This window comes from Apodemus sylvaticus, chromosome 13, assembly GCF_947179515.1.
Source record: "Apodemus sylvaticus chromosome 13, mApoSyl1.1, whole genome shotgun sequence".
NCBI lineage: Eukaryota > Metazoa > Chordata > Mammalia > Rodentia > Muridae > Apodemus > Apodemus sylvaticus.
The window spans coordinates 40,431,847-40,451,312 of NC_067484.1; the positions used below are offsets into that span (position 1 = coordinate 40,431,847).

At 44.5% G+C, this 19,466-nt stretch overlaps 1 protein-coding gene across 2 annotated transcripts in view; it reads right to left on the bottom strand.

The window, feature by feature from the left end:
* Window positions 1-16,212, bottom strand: part of Prrc1 (proline rich coiled-coil 1) — a 33,098-nt gene extending 16,886 nt beyond the window's left edge. The window contains exons 1-5 of one of the 2 annotated variants that reach the window (XM_052155376.1): window positions 16,045-16,212; window positions 9,236-9,352; window positions 8,306-8,695; window positions 6,390-6,550; window positions 418-520 (exon numbers count right to left, since the gene is read on the bottom strand). In XM_052155376.1, coding sequence (XP_052011336.1) covers window positions 418-520; window positions 6,390-6,550; window positions 8,306-8,695; window positions 9,236-9,332 — 751 coding nt within the window. In that variant the 5' untranslated portion in view covers window positions 9,333-9,352; window positions 16,045-16,212. Of the gene's footprint in view, window positions 1-417; window positions 521-6,389; window positions 6,551-8,305; window positions 8,696-9,177; window positions 9,353-16,044 lie in introns of those variants that run through there. The other variant, XM_052155377.1, reaches the window with a different exon arrangement.
* Between the last annotated feature and the right edge of the window lie 3,254 nt (window positions 16,213-19,466).

Consider the following 19,466-nt stretch of genomic DNA (forward strand, 5'->3'; position numbering starts at 1 on the left):
TATCCAGTATGGTACACAGTTTCCTTCTGCTGCCTATAGATCCAGATGTAGAACTCTCAGCGCTTGCTTCAGCACTATGTCTGAACTTAAAAAAATGCCCAAACCAAGTGTAAACAAAGTAGCACTTTAAAACTAAGTTAATAAAGAAAATTCCCTATAAACCACTGAAAGATTACTATCAATCTCACAATCCACATTGTTGTCGCTCTGTGGAGCTTTAAAACTTACATAATGATAACTAAGAAAAAGATAAATCAGGTACACTGAAAACAAAGACTGAGAATAGATTTGAACTAAAGCACAGGAAGAAGTTCTTGAGTCACATGACAGAAACATGAACTGAGAGTACACGTAGCATGTGACCCTGACGAACATATCAGAGACAGTGGCTAACACCTATCTCACTTGTGTACATACTGATATATGGAGCCATGCCAGGATCCAGCGTCGTGATCACACTTTCTACAGAATGCTTGGTCTTATCCAGGACAGACTTCACCATAGGATTCCCAGCCACGCCCTGCACGAAGCAAAATGCAAACGTTCATTTCAAGCGAAGAACATCTTGACTTTCGTAAGCGTGAACAACTTTTTGAGAATTTCATACACACAACTAAGTATGATCATGCTACCCCGATTTCCTCTCCAGTTTTTCCCATGTCTCAACACACCCTCCCAACTTCATGCCTTTTCTTTGAGAACCAAGTAAGTCTGGTTCGTATTGCTCATGTCTGTAGATGTGGGCATCCACCAGAGCACAGGAAACTTACCAGCGGCCGCAGCCTAAAAAAGAACTATTCTCCCTCTGGTTTTGTGTGTCAACTTGAGACAAGCTAGAGTCATCAGAGAAGAAGAACCCTCAGTTGAGGAAACACCTCCAGGAGATACAACTGCAAGGCATTTTATCAGTTAGTGGAGGAGGGCCCAGCCCATAGAGGGTGGTGCAACAGAGCTGCTGGTCCTGGCTTCTGTAAGAAACCAGGCTGACCAGGCCATGATGAGCAAGCCAGTGAGCAGCACCTCTCTGTGACCTCTGCATCAGCTCCTGCCTCCAGGTTCCTGCCCTGCTTGAGTTCCTATCTTGACTTCTTCCAATGGTGAACTATGATCTGGAAGTATAAACCAATTATCATTTTCTCCCCAATTTGATTTTTGATCATAGTGTTTTGTCACAGCAATAGAAACCCTGACTAAGATGACCGGCAACTGTCCAATGACAAACTAGCTCCTCACTAAAGGACAAACAGTTATAAAAAGAGCTAACCGGACATTAAAAGAGACGCTTATTAAACAAAAAGGGAGAGTGAAAACCCTCAGGGACAGACCAAATAATGCTTTGTTGACTCTAAATTGTCTTAATGTTGTTGAAAATAGAACAACAGCAACTGAGAGAAACTGGGTTATTGAGAAAACTGAGGAACTGGGCCAACCAATATACTGTAAGGATATGCTGATATCAGAATGGAAACCTATGATAGTTTTAAGATGGGGACGTGGTTATGCCTGTGTATCTACAGGGAAGGAAAAAAATATGGTTACCAACAAAACTTATAAAGATTAGATCTGACCAGGAAAAACCTCTGATCAGATGAGACACGAATGTCTTCACAAAGCAAGTAAGTCAGGTTGATTCACTCTCACAGACTGTCTCAAACCAGTCTGGTCTCCAAAATATGCAAACACATTAACTTCAAAAGGGCTGCCCAAATGACCAATTACACAGAGACTGGACAACACAGAGACTTGATAAAAGCAGACTGGGCGACAAATGGAGTTTGAGGGATTTAGTTTTAGATTAACCAACTTTTCCCTTGGGCCCCAAATAAGAAATCTACAACCCAATTCAACATGAAGCAATTATAAGACTGTCATCCCTATCATACTAAGTTGTAATAGATGTTTTTGGTTGTTTATGTGTGTGGTTGTTATCATCTAGGTGGTTGGTTGAAATTATTGTATACTGGTAGAAATTTAAAGTTGTTTTATTTTATTGTATATCACTAAAAATTTAAGGTTGTTTTGTTTTTATTGTAGAATGATAAAAACTTAAGGTTGTTTTATTGTATAGTGATAGGAATATAAGGCTGTTTAAATTATTATATACTGATAGGAATTTAAGGTTGTTTTATTTAAATTATTGTATATTAATAAAAACTTAAGGCTGTTGTGTTAATTTATTGTATATATGCTGTTTATTTAAAACATGTAAAGTTCTAGTTTTATGGTTCATATAACTGCTTTTGCTATATGTAGATTATTAATGTTAGAAAAAAAATGATAATTTTTTAAACAAAAGGGAGATATGAAGTGGAAGTTTCTGGCTGTCATATGATACAGACTCACATGGTGTCTTGCTGAAGCAGACTCATGTAGAGTTTTGCTAAAGCAGGACCCATGGAAGGACACATGATGTTTGGATGCAGTATAAATAGAACCCAAAGGACAATGGCGGGTGCTTGCATAGCCTTGCAATGCTTCATTGACCTCAAGTCCTCACTGATGTTGAGAGAGGCATGGCAGAGACCTCCTGGTGTCCAGGCTGGTCCTGGTTACTCCTGCTGACGTGTGCTGATTCCTAGAAGGCCTGGCTGTTTTTACTGGATTGTGCCACTACTGCTGATTCATGTTTGACATCCTGACACTACTGAACTGGAGTACTGGTATCCTGACAATGGAGACTGAAATCGTCTGAAAGAACTACTTCTAAACAGGACCGCATCTCCTTGTCTTATTTATCATCTTTTCTCCCCTACCTTTGGATGACAGGCAAAAGGAGGTTAGAAGCATTTGAGAACCCTTATTAAAAGTAGGTTTTTAGAAAGCCTACAGGAGGGGGGAAAGGGGCAGGAAAGAGGGCTTATGGGACTTTCGGGGAGGGGGGATCCAGGAAAGGGGAAATCATCTGAAATGTAAATAAAGAATATATCGAATATAAAAAAAGAAAAGAAAAAAATAGAAAGCCTACAGGCAGAGCCTAGAGATCATGTATGATATCTGTACTAAATGTTTGCCACTGAAGAGATGCATAGCGGGTCACAGTGCTAAGCTTAGGAGATAAGTACTCAGCCCTAAATAGGACAACTTCACTCCAAGAAAGGATCAGGGAGCATCACGGAATAACAGGCAGGATAGCTGTGAAAGCCAAGGGATGCTGTGGAATAGTGCCTCCTGAACATGGGCGGCTAGTGCAACCATTAGTTCACAACAGTATGCACTCACTAATTAGTGGATATTAACCTAGAAAACTGGAATACCCAAAACATAATCTACACATCAAATGAGGTACAAGAGGAAAGGAAGAGTGGCCCCTGGTTCTGGAAAGACTCAGTGAAGCAGTATTCGGCAAAACCAGAACGGGGAAGTGGGAAGGGGTGGGTGGGAGGTCAGGGGGAGAGAAGGGGGCTTACGGGACTTTCGTGGAGTGGGGGGGGGGGCTAGAAAAGGGGAAATCATTTGAAATGTAAATAAAAAATATATCGAATAAAAAAAAAAGACTGCTAGGCAACCTCATGTTAAGTAAAAATCATGAACGTTCTTGTCAGTACTCTGACAAGAATCAGAGAGCTGAACTACGTATTACAACTGGCAATGAACAGTTTTTACAAGGGAAGGAAGGAGAAGGCCAAAGTTTCATATAAGAAAAGATTTTAACTTTAAGGAAATCTACAAAAGCAAGTGTAAAAAGACCAGAAAGATGGACCTGAAACATGACCACATTACCCACTTAGTTTAAAACGATGTTTACTGCACGTAATGAAACTGAACAGCCTCTCTGTACAATACCGGGAGGAAGCTGGCAGGAGGAATTCAAAATGTTTTTTCATTGAGAAAAAATTGGGAATGGTTAGCCAAAACCTGAAGAAAAACAAGAGGCTCCCAGCACTGGGACAGAGGCTCCCAGCACTAAGACAGAGGCTCCCAGCACTAAGACAGAGGCTCCCAGCACTGGAATCAGGGGCTCCCAGCATTGGAATCATAGACTCCCAGCACTAAGACAGAGGCTCCCAGCACTGGGACAGAGGCTCCCAGCACCTCTCTTCATCACTGAATGCCTCCCACACCCACCTAAGCACACAGGGAGCTTCTGACATGCAGCAATGGAATGACCAAGCCTTGTTGCAGTTTTAATGGTATGCTACTATTGCAGAGACAGGCTCAACGGGACAGAAGACAAGTCACTGACAGCATGAAGGTGTGATTTAGTAAGATAAGGGGGACATCAGGGCACTTGAAATTCACCACTAAAAAGCTGGAAAAGACTTAAATTTCATCTCTACCTTAAGGGTGTATTGAAACACATTAGCTACACTGAACTGCTCAGTGTAAAATCTGAAATAGTTAAAAAGAAACAAAAAACTAGACAGAATGAAAATGTATCCTTTCAGCATATAGAACTGAAAGAGATTCACAGAACATTTAAGAACTTTTGTGTTGAAAAAGCATAATAAAATCAAAATGTAGATTGAAATGGAAAAAGTTATAATGTGTAGATCATAAAACAGTATTGCTTCTGTCAGAGTTCTCAACAAAACCAGAAAAGCAAATTTCTACCCAACTCCAAACTGAGCAAAGACAAACAGAATGCATAAAACAATGTGGGGGAGCTATCAAATTTAATAGCTAAGAAATAAAAATTAAAATATGACTTTAATGTTGGGGAGTTGGCCTGTCAGGTAAAGCCCTACATCACACCTACGAGGACCAGAGCTGGGATCCTCTGAGTGGGTGTGGTGGCCACATGCAATGCCAGTGCCAAGGAGGGAGAGCCAGGGCAAGTTGCCTAGCCAGACTAGTCTAAACCACAAGCTCTGGGTGCAACAAACCTGCTCTCAATACACCACTCATATAAAAGATACTATATATTAACTCTGAGCCTCCACACATGTGCTATACACACACACACACACACACCAAAAAAAGTTTCAAATGTTTTTGTCTATTAAATCAGATAAAAAAATACCATCCTTCACAATAATATCCTTCACTACCAAGTGGACGATGCAGAACATCATACAGCAGTGTGGCCACCAGGAAGCAACAGGAAGTTCTAGGGCATTCACTGGGACTTTCATCAGGAACTATGATGTCAGTGATGCCCATCAGGATGCACACACAGAGTGCTCATCAGTTTCATTTCTCAGAATTAAGCCATAAGGGATCACTGCAGAGGTAGATGGAGACATCATGTAAATCAGGCCTGATGATACACACCTGTGATCTCTGTCACAAGCCAGGCAGAAGGAGGAGGACTATAATCTTCAGACCAGTCTGGAATTCTGAGTGAACGCCAGACTGATCTAGGAAACACGATGAGTTTTTATCAGAATGAAAGTAGTGATGTGGAAATCAGGCTTAGAAACAAAGTGCTTATCAGTATATGTAAAGCCCTCAATATCACCAAGATCAATTTTAAAAAGTATAGAATGTGATACGATTTTCTCATTAAAGTGAGCAAAAGTACTTTAAAACTTACAACCAGATAATACTGATAACAGATTTATAAAATAAAACATGATAAATGTAATAGCTACAAAGTAGTTATTAAGAAATTATATTCTAAGCCAGGTGGTGGTGGTGCACGTCTGTAATCCCAGCACTCTGGGAGACAGAGGCAGGCAGATTTCTGAGTTAGAGGCCAGCTTGGTCAACAGAGTTCCAGGACAGCCAGGGCTCTATAGAGAAACCCTGTCTCGAGAAAAAAAAAAAAAAAAAAAAAACCCACAAAAAACAATATTTAGAGCTGGAAGGATGACTCAGCTGGCAAACCCCATATGAGCACAAGGACCTGGTTCGGATCACCAGCACCATGTAAAAGGCAGAGCTCTGCAGCACACGTCTGAAGCCCTGGCATGGGAGCAGGATACAGTGAGAGCATCCTTGGAGCTCACTGAGAAGCCAGCCTAGATAAGTCGATAAATTCCAAATTTAATCATAGACCCTAAACCAAAAATGTGAGGAACAGAGGAATCCCCCTTACGTTGGCCTTCACATTGACATGCACACACATGTGCCTGCACATGCACCCCAGTCAAACATAGGCAGACTCCAAATGCCCAAGAAACAACGTCAGTCAGACAGAAAGACAGTTTTATGGCTTGGAGGACATTAATAAAGTCTTCTAGTCTTCATTAATTCAAAGAACAACTTCATTACTACAAGGAACACAGTAGCCATGTCCCTAATCCAACTGGATTCTTAGTAAGAGAGTAACTACATGTGTACAGACACACACAGACAAATGGACACACAAAAATGACAAGAGCAGCTGTGGAAATCTGGTCATCAAGGACTTCTTTCCCTCCTCTGTTCTGTGTTCTCAGAATTTTCTCTAATGAAACACCTGTCACCTTTACGCTTAGAATGGTAATTTGAAATGCAAACACCCTTACCTTAATAAAACCCCAGATCCCACCAGCAGGTGCATCATCCTGGCCTCTGTTAATTCTAGGATCTTCCTGTTCCTCTGGGAAAGTAATGGCTGATGTGGTTCCAGGTCCCTGTGCCAGAGATGTCATACTGGCTTGCTGAGTAATGGGGGTTGGCAAGATACCTAGTCAATGGCAAAAATTTAGTTGGGTAATTTATTCCACAAATGTTTTCCTATAAAAAGATGCAGTATGAGAAGCTCAAACCAAGTTCAATAACAGAAGCACATAAGCACCTGAGGAGGAAGCTATTAATTGAAACCTTTATAAATAAATACAAATGTAAAACATCCCTTTTATAGAGGTTTACACCAAGTATCCTAAAAACAACAAATTACGCACACATGTACACACACATATAGGGTATCTTTGTGTGTGTGTGCTCCTGTGTGTTCTATCCAGCATTTAGAAGACTGGTACACGTCTACTCTCCTGAATCCATACAAACAACTGAGTGCTCAAGTCTATCATAAAAAAATAATAATTACCCCCCCACACACACACATACACACACACACATACACTAAATCTGTATAAACACAGATAACCATGTAATTCTTATGCCCCAGAATACATTTTATTTGTAAAGGTAGATAAGTCAAATTGGATACTAAATAATCAAAGCTAAATTACTCCTGTAGCCTAAAATGATAACGACAGAAGATGGCAAAAATTAGGTTTTTATCATTTGTTTTTAACAACCATATAAAAAATGGGGGGCAGAAAGGGATGAAGTTGACCTTAAAAAAAAAGAAATGGGCTGGTGTCACCCACCTGTGGAACATGGGACCGGCTAGATAAAATCTACTTCCTAGGAAAGCTGGTTCTGATTAAAAAAGAAAAAAACAAATGACCTATCATGTACTTTTGGATTGCAAACCTGCAGCTAACAGTCAGTAATAAATGTTAGCACGGAATTTTGGAATTCTTCCTCACACCTCACATGCCAATCATACATCCATTTTTATAACACCCAAAAACTGCACAGTTTTTACTGTGCATAGTTTTACTGTTAATAGTTAAAGTGGCAAGAAGACATTGAGTGGGAAACTAGGAGTCAAAGAGTGAGAGTCATCATTAATGTAGAGAAAGTAAAACCCTACAAGCAACAGATGCCCACATCTACACATAAACTAAGGTAGTCTCCCATCCAAGTACTAACCAGGCCCGACACTGCTTAGCTTCCGAGATCAGATGAGATCGGGCACGTTCAGGGTATGACTCCCATGAAGAAGTAAGGAGAGGGCCCTGATACTGGAAAGGCCTGATCCAGCAGGGTAGGGGAGTAACAGGACAGAGAAAAAGGAGGGAGGTGATTGGAGTATGGGTATAGAGAAGGCTTATGGGACATATGGGGAGAGGGGAACTGGGAAAGGGGAAAGCGTTTGGAATATAAACAAAGAATTTAGAAAAAAAATGAAACTTAAAAAAAAAGAATACATATGGAATGCAATCATTGATAAGTGGATATTAATTAGCCTGAAGCTCTGAATACTGAAGATACAATTAACATATCAAATGATTCCCATGAAGAAGGAAGGAGAGGGCCCTAATCCTGGAAAGGCTTGATCCAGCATCGTAGGGGAGTACCAGGACAGAGAAAAGGGAGGGGGAAAGACAGGAGAATGGATGGAGAGAAGAGGACTTATGGGACATATGGGGGGGGGGGGGGCAGACTGGGAAAGGGGAAAGCTTTTGGATTGTAAACAAAGAATATAGAAAATAAAAATATTAAAAAAATAAATAAAAATAAACTAAGGTAGTCCACTGTCCACTATACAATCGCAGTACCACACAACGTAGAACATAGAACATAGCACACAGTAGTAACACATTCAATACAGCTGAGTACCGCAGGCAGAACAGCAAGGGAAGCCCACCTGTAACCGGGGGTGCAGAAAATGATGGCATCAGAGGTGTCTGGGGCGCCCTCCCGGCATGTCCTCTTGTGATGTCATAAGTTGTACCGACAGAAAACCCTGATATCGGAGGCCCCGAAGGCGGTGCAGACAGAAGAGCACCCGAGGCAGAGGTCGCAGGTGGGAAGTGGGACATCGGAGGGCCGCTGAAGGCAGTGGCAGGCGATGGAGACATGGACGGCGGCACAGAAGTGCCACTCAGGGGGACGGAAGGAGCTGGAGATAAGGGCACAAAGGGCGGTGGCGCTGATGGCTGCACAGGGGGCAGCGGGGGCTGAGGCGTGGAATACGCATGTGGTGGCAGAGACTCCATCCCGGACACACTGGGAGATGAGAAGGAACTGGTTGCAGCTAGAAGAGAGCCGAGAGGATAAACACACAAAGCTAGAAATGCTCTCTACTTTATTTTCAAGCATTCGCTGCTTGGGAAATTCCTACTGTGGAAAGCCAAATCTTAATAACTAATTCTAAAGGTGTAATTTCCAATTCATAACAACTGTACCTGAGTACAGGAGCCCTGTAATTCCACTGGGGAAACACCAGGACTCAAGGACACTGCCTGAGAGTAAACCTTCCTTCCTTTGTGTTAGTTTTCATCCCTGATATGAATATTAAAAACTTCAGCACTAAGACCTCAAAAAGATGAATCGTCACAAAGTCAAAGAACATCAAAGACAACACATGCTTTGAAGGCTGGCTACAAAGAGGTTTACAGCAAAACAGTATGCTTCCTCACTTAGAACAAGCAAGATTATTTCTTTGTTATTGTTTAAATTTAAAAGGAAAATTTCTTTCCACCCTGACAAGACTGGAGAGCACTAACACACACGTACGTATTCTTCCACCTGATTCAGAGAGATGAGCGTCTCCAACCCTCCAGACAACACAAACCTAGGTGAGCCTCAGTGGAGGGCGTGGCACCCAGGCCTGCAGCATGCGGGGGAGGGGTTCCAGGCGGAGTTGTCTCGATTCCACTTTCTTCCATCATTTTCCCTCAGTTATGGTGCGCTGCAAAGATACAAAAAGGTAATAAGCTTTGCTCGGGACAACAGCCTATGTAGTCTGAGAACAATTGAGATCAGTCACTAAGAGGCAAATCAGCCAGTACCACTTACAGTGTCTGCAGGAAAGACCTGTCAAACTCCTGAGAAGGGGGCAAGATGACAGCGGGTGGCAGCTCCTGCAGAGGACCTGAGTTCAGATCCCAGTGCCCACATCCCATGGCTCACAGCCATCTGTAACTGCAGGTCATGGTACCTGACACCCTCTTCTAGCTTCCGAAGGCGCGCGCGCGCACGCACACACACACACACACACACACAATCTGCACAGCTCTCCACCCTCATCAGAGCATCTTTTTGCAATGGATGGAGGTCAACAGTGACTCAGAAATACTCAAGGGACAGCAAGTAAGTTACTGTGGACTACTCAGCCCTAAAAGAGGACATCTAAAAAATACCCCTCCCACCAAGGCTCGGGAAACAACATGAAAGACAGGGTGGGAAGATTGGAAGAGCTGGAGCTTGAACTGCTATGAAATGGTATCTTCTACACAGAACAAAATGAAGGCAGCCAAATTTCTAGCACGGATGAAGCAGAGCCCTAGCTGAGGGGCTGACTCGGTCGATGGCTGTGAGGAGGAAGAGCCCCTTTCTTCAGGGATATGTCCCACACGATAGGTGGCCCATGCTCTATCTTTCTTCAGGGATATGGCCCACACCTACACTCACAGGCACCACTATTTGGAATCAATGGGTTCCAAAGAAGCCATGAAATTGGGAAGGCGATGTGGTGGGGCATACCTTAGGCGATGTGTGAGTAGGGGGATGGAGGGTGGATATGATTCTATAAAAGAAATGACAAATCTAAAGTATATGATAGTGCTAACTTTAGTCAACTTGACAGACTCTAGACTCACTTGGAAGGATGAGCCACTGGGGAATGCCTGTGGGCGATATTCTGATTGTGGTTACTAAAATGGCAGGATCCCCCATGGTAGCCAGCACTATTTCCTGACTGGGATCCTGGACTGTGAACATGGAAAATGGGAGCTCAGCAGCACCAGGGTCGGGTCACGCCATTTTGCAAACTTCATTTTGGTCGACTGGTAACAATTCCGCCAACTGGAGTAATCTGGTTTCTAGAAGTTAATTAACCTGTTGTTCTATCGATTATTGACTCTTCTGGCCTGCGGGCTCCAGGGAAGACCTTTATTGAGCACAGGACATTCTTTCACTCATTGCTCATGTCCTCCAGACAGAAGCTTCTCATCTCCCTGCACCCTGAGTTCTAACTACCTCAGTGAGTAAGCTCATGGTGGTCTCTGAGTCAGATTCGGATTCTTTTTTTTTTTTTTTAAATGGTTTTTTGTTTTGTTTTGTTTTGTTTTGTTTTGTTTTGTTGGTTTTTGGTTTTTTTGAGACAGGGTTTCTCTGTATAACCCTGGCTGCCCTGGAACTCACTCTGTAGACCAGGCTGGCCTCCAACTCAGAAATCCGCCTGCCTCTGCTTCCCAAGTGCTGGGATTAAAGGCATGCACCATAACTGCGTGGCTATGGTGGTCCTGGATTCTTGTCGAGACCCCTCTGCAGGTTTTCCTCTTGAACAAGCACGTGTCTACACTATCCTAAATCACCCATTCCCTGGTTTGTCTCTTAGTCACCTTCCATTTGGTGAGCCACACCCAGAAGGTGCCTTTGCAGGAGGCGGAGTGGGACAAGCAGGGAGCAGGACAGAGGCCAGGAAGATAAAGGGGGGAATGGAGGGAACCTGGAACCATATTCCACTGAGCTAAGGCTTTCTGAAGACAGCAGTCGAACGTGTTGTCCTCTTTCCAGGAGCCACCATTGTCAAAGGGCAGTGCAGCCAGGCCATGCTGCAGTAAATTACATTAGGGCTTAATAGAAATGTTTCCATCTAAGGAGGACACTTAATTTTATTTTATGTTTACGAGTGTTTTGCCCACATGCCTGCCCGAATATCATGTGGGTAACTAGTACACACAGAGGCCAGAAGACAGTGTCAGGTCCCCTGAAAAAGGAGTTACAGTCGGCTGTTAGCTACCATGTGGGTGGGTGCTAGGAATTAAACTCAGATCCTACAGAAAAGCAGTCAGTATCTTAACACTGAGCCATCTTTCTAACCCAAGGGCAGACACATTATTTAGGAAACCGGAGACCCTCTAGGCCAGTGGTTCTCAGCCTTCCTAGAGTTTTGACCCTTTAATAATAGTGGTGTGCGGTGAGTCCCAACCATAAAATTATTTCATTGTTACTTCATGACTATACGTTTGCTACTGTTATGAATCTTAATGCAAATATCTGATATTCGGCTTGTCTCAAGTGACCGGTCATTCAATCCCCATGTCAATTTTTATGACCCACAGGCTGAGAACCACTGCTCTGTGTAGTTTAGGAAAGTGCTGACCCACAGTCATAAAGAGATGAAAAGAGAGATCTTCCCAAACAGAAAGCAGACTTTCGAAAGGAGGAGTACCCTTCTCCTTGAAGGATCCTAAGCCCCCAAAGGACTGAGACATGTCTTCTGATCCTCCAGAGGGAGAGCAGCAGTATGGCCTTGAGGGAAAGCTCCCCACTCATCTGGGGTTTGTGAGGGGTCCACCTGGCTGAGGGTCAGAAAGGAGAAATCTCCAAAGGGTAAAATCTAAAACAACTTGCCCAAGGTCGAGACAGCCAAAGGCTGAAGGGAGTAACAAAGGAGCAGTCTTTGTTGGAATTGCCGAGGGGCGGAAAGGAGCAACTTCTAGAACAGACTTAATCTGAGGAAATCAGTACCTGTGATTGGGAAACAGACAGTTCACTGTCCACTGAGATCATAGATAGTTACAGAGGAGCAAGTAGGGGTCCCAAGCACCCATTGCCAAGAATAATGGAAGGATGGTAAATGAGAGACTCTAGGCCTAAAGATGATCATGAGTATCTCTGAGACCAGCCACCGCAGGGGTCTGAAGTGAGCGGGCAGTTTCCAGGAAAACAAGACGGGAACCCTGGTTACTGTAGTTTGGGGAACACTGCCACCACATAACCGAAACAGAGAGACCTTTCAAACCAGTGTGACCAGGTCTAGCAAGCAGGGGCACACATCCATTCATTCGCTCTTGATCCTGGTCGCCATGAGACCGTCAAGATCCCTACCTACAAGTCTCCATCTTGGTGGGCTATACCCATGAACTATGAAGCAGATAAGCCATTCTCTCCCTTAAGTGGCTTTTGTTGGAGCGTTTTATTCAGCAAGAGGAAAAGAAACTGAGACGGTAGAAAACCAGCTCTAACCATGCCAATCGGCCCTTGATGGTTTTGATCGGTTTATAAATGTTCAGCAAAGACAAACTGTTGGCCAAGCACTGTAATGAGCCTCTGGAAATTCAGTGCTAAGCAAAACCCAGTCAACTTAGAGACTGGTACAGGACACAACCAAATCACAGGACCAACATCCAAGGATGCTGGGATGAGTCAACACAGTGACAGCATTGCACTGGCTGTTACACTAGAGCTGGGTTCTGTATGCCGGGGCTAAGGACAATCATACTGGGCAGAAGAAGGATTGTGACTGCAGGTCTGGGGGACGGTCTCCAACTCACAGATGAGTTCTGAAAGATAAAGCAAACTTGCAAAAAAGCCAATGGAAGTACAAACTTAAAGAGGGAAAAGGAAACCTTCCATTAAAAAAAAAAAAGTAAGCTCGCTACAGGTATAAACAAAGGGAGCGTACACATTCTACGTGAACAAGACTGAGGGGCAGCCAGGGGAGCGAAGATGCCCAGCCTTCCTGACAGAGGTAAGAGGCAGGACATTTAAAGAACAGAAAGGCACTCGAGTGGAGGAAGATCTGCCTTTCTATTCAAACTCTTCTGCTATTTTAAATCCCTAGGAGGAAAACACAGTAGAGAGCTCTGGGCAAACTGATCTCAGTTACAGCCAGTGGCGAGACAAATTCCAAACGCAGAAAAAGGAAAAGCGTGCAGCACCACTAACAACTCTGTAGACCTCACCTGGACTCCAGCCGTGTTCACTAATCTGTGTGTATATGAGGTGTGGGGTGCTCTGGGAAGCTGAACCGCATGTGTAGGCGCAGTCACCACCCCAGCTGGAACCCAGAAGCACACGTCACTCCAGACCCCCTCACTGCACTCGTCATGTCCTCCCTCCACACACAAACACTGACTACAAAACATTCACTCGTTCTCTCATTTTTTTTCTCATTTCATAAAGGTAATATAAATAAAACTAAATCCCAGGTAAACCCTTAATGTTTGGCTTCACACACACACAACGCCATATGCCTCCGAAATTCATCCAAGTCAGTGCATATATATGCTTGATGAACATTTCTACACACAGATGTATCAGTCCACCCACTACCCACCTGAGGACATGGGCTGACCTCAGCTACTGACAATTCCTATTTGTGTTCTGAAGACTCCTTTGGACTGATGTAGCTCACTGGTAAAACTCTTACCTAGCAAAGACAACCACCAGCCTCCTGGGGGATGGGAGGTATGGGGGGAATGAAAAAGGATTCCTTTGGCTGAAGTGTGCATTGAACCACTGGGCAGAGACACCACTTGGGAATACAGAAGAATTGAAAAAAGGATCTGCCAATAGCCTACTCTAGAAATAACCATAACCTATATCCCCCAGGGTTTCCATGACAACTTCTGGTAGTTGCTAGGGTACTGCTGGTATCAATTAGGTAGCAGCCCAAATTCCCATAACGCATATCCCACAACCCACAAGAATTGTACGATCCCATGCATCCATAGTGCTGAGATGAGATTCTGTAGCCTAAACTAAGGTGGTAATGATGGGGATGAGAAAGAAGAGACAGACTTGAGAGATGTTTAGGGGGTGAGACTCAGTGAATGCCCACAAAGGCGAGGAGGGGGTGAGGCAGCATTACACAGCTGGTCTGTCTGATGGATGATGGTTACAACAGGTAAGACAGAGAGCAGTGTAAAAAGCCAAGGAGGTTCATGCTGTCTTTAGAGGATCATAAAGTGTTTCACCTCTAACTCTGCAGGATCAAGTTCCTTGAAACACTTAAGTAGGGACAGCAACTGGGTCTGGAGTTCACAAACCACAAACCACAAGTGTTGTGGATATACCAACGGCTTCTGATATCACGTTTGCCATATCTCTTCTAAGAAGGGTATATACTAAAACAAAGGGACTACTACTTAACATCAAACCTTCTTCCAGGCCTGTAGCCGACTAACATGCAGAAATATGCCCAACGGAATGTCGGGGAGAAATGAGGAGACTGTGGTTCTCAGACGCCAACATTTCAAGGTACTAAATACTGAAGAGAAGCCGGAAGGGACGCTGTGAACGTTTCCACGGGTTTGCTAAAGTACAGACAATCTCAGAACTGTTTCCAAGGGAGGGAGACTGGGTAGTAGGAAAGGAGAGGCGTATGTACCCCACCAAAGCCTGGTTGTGAAGAGGGGAACACAGGACATTAAAGAGGCTAAATCTGTCTATTCCCTACCTGGACAAAGACAGAAAACCTGACAGAGAAAGGCCCTTCCACAGACGGCACCACTTTCTACCAAGGCTATCTCTTTCTTTCATCTCTTATCAGTCATTCCAGTTTCTGCTCTTCCAAAGAAGCTAGGTAATCCTTGCCATTGGCTAGGTCCTATTTAAAGATAATCCCAATCTCTCTGCAGGAGCCAAAGAGCACACCTGAAATACAAGACCATTTACTGTTTGAGCAATGGCTTAAACACAATACTGAGATAAACGTCAAAGACATAAATATACCTTCTCAAATAAATAAATAAATAAATAAATAAGAAAGAAAAGAAAAGAAAGAGAAAGAGAAAAAGAAACCTATTAGGATAAGAACACTGATACAACAGTTGAAAGAACTTTTTTTCAGGATCGAAAAGTAGTCCGAATAAAAGATGGAAATAGCTTAGAAGTCTAGACTTCAGGGTCTGATCAAACTGCTCTTCGACTCTGCTTGCGCCTACTTTAGTCTGTTTAAAAAAAAAATAGATGACTACTTAAAAATAGGATAATGGACTTTTGGTAAAGTCGGAGCATCAGGTGCTATTCCTATTGATATTACTGATGTCTAGGACTGCCCTGAATACCCCTGGGCAGACTCAGGACGTAGGTCAGCAGTCTATCATTCTCAGTGCTGAGCCCAAAATAAACTTCCCTAAACACTCAGTGATTCAAACAGTGCTCAGGCAGCACCAAAGTGCCAAAAAGTGCAGGTTCACAGACAAGTCAGAGCTGCCTCTCAGATCAGAGTCCAGACAAAAACTCTTGGACAAGACATCCTGCCATTTAGGAAATAAGCAGTCCTAGATTTCTTGCCGAAATGGGTCGGGTTAAAGGCGGCCTGCGGGGCGGCGCTGGACACTTCCTGGGATCCCGGGAGAAGCCGCTCCGTCCCACCGGGGCCGGCGGCCTGGGCAGTCTGTGCCACGTCTGCAGGCCGGGCAGGGCCGGGCGAAGGTCCGCGGGCCCGGTCACCCGTGCACGCGCGGGAGGGTACGTCCGGGAGAGCGGGGATTGGGGCCGGAGCGATGCTAGGATGAACCCCCGCTGTCTGGACGAGTGTCTCCGCCGCCCGGAGCCCCCGCACCCCGCCGCCGACCGGCCCGCCCACCTGGGGCTCGCCCGCTCCCCGTCGCCGCCGCGCGGGTCACCACCCAGGCCTGCGCTCACCTGGGTCAGAGCGAGCGCCTGCGCAGCTGCTGCACACGCGGGTCGAGGTCGGGGCCCGGGTCGGGGGTCCCGCGCGGGGATCCGGTTTTCGGGGGACAAGGAAGACCAGAGGAGCGTGTGTCCCGCGCTAAGATGGCTTCCGCGCCGCCCCGCTGCCACGTCGCCGACACGCCCCGACACGCCCCTCGGCCGGCCTCCACCGGGCTGCCCCACCCCCACCCCCACCCAGAACTGGCCGGGTGGCACCGCTGCTCACGTCGTTCTGTCCCCACCCCCTTCACAGCGGGACAGTGATCAAAGCTTTCCGCGTCGCTGAGGTGGCCTCCGGAGAGAGGGACTGGGCATGAGATGGGCGGCGGCGAGTTACTTGCTGATGTTCTTAAGTACAGGTGATGTACATTATTTTGTAATATTAAATAAATTTTAAAATCCGAAAGTCTGGGACCAACTTCTTATCCTATAGGCACCTGGAACAATTATTATCCAATTATCCAACTACATGGGTTAAAGAAACCAATGAATGAAGTGTAAAAGAAAAAAAAAAACCAAAACAAAACAGATTTTCACAATCAGAAACCTTGATTTGGATCTAAAGACTGCTTGTTTCTACAGCATTCCCTTGCATGAACCACCTATTCTCCTTATTTCCATGTCTAAAATGGGAATTATATTGCCCAGCACTAACTCAGGTAACAGAGTCAAATAAAACAAGACAGATGAACGGACTTTTAAGCTGCCTAGTGTTCAGTATAAGAAGGATGGTAGCTTTTGTTGTAGTTGGAACTTTTCCTAGGGGGATTTAGTAACAGATTTGACATTGATGCATCTCTTGAACTTGGCAGCTTAAAGCACCGCAATACTTTGCTGAAACCAATACCATTTAGCAGCTCCCTGGCTGTAGATGTGGCTCTAGCTACAGTGGCTCGTCCCCTTTTGGTACCTTGTCCACTCAGAATGTGTGTAGGTGGCCTTCTGGGTTACTCTCCGGTATTGTTTGGGGTGGTGCTGAAAGGAGATACCATCTTTATCCCCTCACACCCTCAATAGTTATAAGGTATGTTGATTTCTTCATTCGTTTAGCAAATATTAATTAATGGCTGCAGTGTGCCGAGCGTTGGTATTTCAGATACTGCAGTGAACAAGACAGAGAGGTCTTTCTTGTGTAGCTTGCCTTCGAATAACAAAAAGCCCATGAGCTGGAAAATTAGTAAGACAACCCAGAGTGAAATGACATGGACCATAATTTCACACTTAGGATGTGGGGGTAAAAATGCAAGGCTTCGTGTAAGAAATGAGATTTGGGCAGAAACTTATCCCAAAGCTGTGGTTATCTAGACTAAAGGAAGAGCACAAAGAGAATGGGGGAGGTGGGGCAGGTGCTTTGTCAATGAGGAAGTCAGAGTCTGGTAAGGATAAAGACAGAGAGAACAGGAGCCAGGTCCAACCCAGCCTGTAGGCAATGATGAAGCCTACGGGTTCAGTTCTAATTGAAGTGGGAAGCGTGTGGCTGGGAATGGGCAGAGAGGACAAGCTTTTATCTCAGTTTTACATCACACGCTGAGCACCATGTGCCCGTAGCACACTGAGGTGTAAAGGCGACCATCACAGCGACAGTGGTGGCCTAGACTGTGAGGGTCTAGTATGTAGGCTAGGCATATATTGAAAATTGAGCTGCATCTAATTTACCAATGGCTTTGATTTGGACCCTATACATTTCCTGAGTCCGTCCTAACAAATGGCGGTGGTTAAAACCCAACAGATTTTATACAGAAGCCAGTGCTCCAAGACCAATATGTCAGTGAGGCCACTCTCTAAGACTTAGGGGAGAGTCCTTTACATCCCTTCCAGCCTTTCTGTGGCACCAGCTGTTTCCAAGCCCGTACCAACCTAGCTGCAGTCACTGCCCCTGTGTGTGTGCGGCTTCTGTTCATCCCGTGGCTCTGTGGCTCCTTCTTTCTCTATAAATATATTTGTCATTGAGGATCCAGTCTAAGTCTAAAGACACTTGGGAGTCTTACAGAGAACTTACTTACAAATAAGGTCACAGACATACATATCTTTGGGGAAGTCACTATTGGACTGACTATATAGACAAAGAGGTAGAAATGAATAAAATACACGGGATTATAAAATAGATTTTGAAGTTGTCAATCTTGAGTGACGTTTATAATATAATCATTACTTTTTTGGTTGCTATGGCCATAAATCCCTGACAGGAATCAATCTAAGGGAAAAAGGGTGCATTGTGATTTATAGTTTAAGAATTTAGACTGTCTTGTCAAGCAAGGCATGTTGGATGCATCAGTCAGTTACAGTATGCCCCAATCAGGAAGCCCAGAGAAAACAGGAAGTAGGACCATACTAAGAAACCTCAAGGCCCTCCACAGAGACCCACTTCCTCTAACTCGGTGTCACCTCAAGGTCTTCCCCAGCTAAAAGCACGTGTTCACATATATAAGCCTATGAGAGGCATTTGACATTCAAATCATGATATAAGGTATGCTTTTCTTATCCCTTTTCATTTGAACTTCCTGATAAGTTTGTATGGCTGGTACCATTATTCCAGAATTATAAGTACAGAAACCAAGACTTTCAGAGTTGTGCAGAGAACTGGAATTGAAACCCAAATTTCATAGATGCTACCCTGACTACTGGCTTACTTTTAGGATGGTAAGGAAATAAAATGTGTTTTTAAATGGGCAGACAATGAGGGGAATCAGCAGACAATTAAACCTTAAGAAAAAAACAAAATACCACTGTGGTGGTTAGTTTTTGTCAACTTCACACAACCTAGGGTCACTGGGATGAGGAGCCTCGGTTAAGAGTTACCTCCATTGGACTGCCCTGTGGTCATGTCTACGGATCATGTTCTTGGTCAGTGATTGGTGTGGGATAGCCTAGCCCGTTGTGGGTTGTGTAAGAAATCAAACTGAATAAGTGAGCTTATAAGCAGCCTTCCTCAGTGGTCTCTACAGCAGTTCCTACACCCCAGGTTCCAGCCTTGAGTTCTTGAAAAGCCAGCGTGGGTCAATATTTCCACACACACTGCTGTCCTTGATGAGAGAGACAGTCTTTGCTTGTCCAAACTGTTATTCTTGGAGGAAAAGGATGCATATGAGTTACTCAGGGTGAACCAGAGATTAAACACCTTGTGCAGGAAGGAATGCCTGGGAAGGAACGCCTATTGGCTAAACCCTTGGGGCCCATCTACATACCTCATTAGCATGCAGAACTTTAGGCTCTATGCATACCAGTGGGGTATTGTGGTCACATGCTCCAGGACAGTAATCTGGTCTGGAGCTATCAACTCCTGCCATTCTCAATTAAGAGTCCAGGGTTCTGAACTTGTGCTACTACCTTACCAGTTCTTCGGTCTGGTATCAAGGTCCACTGCCCCTCAAACAAACCCCCCCCCCCCACAC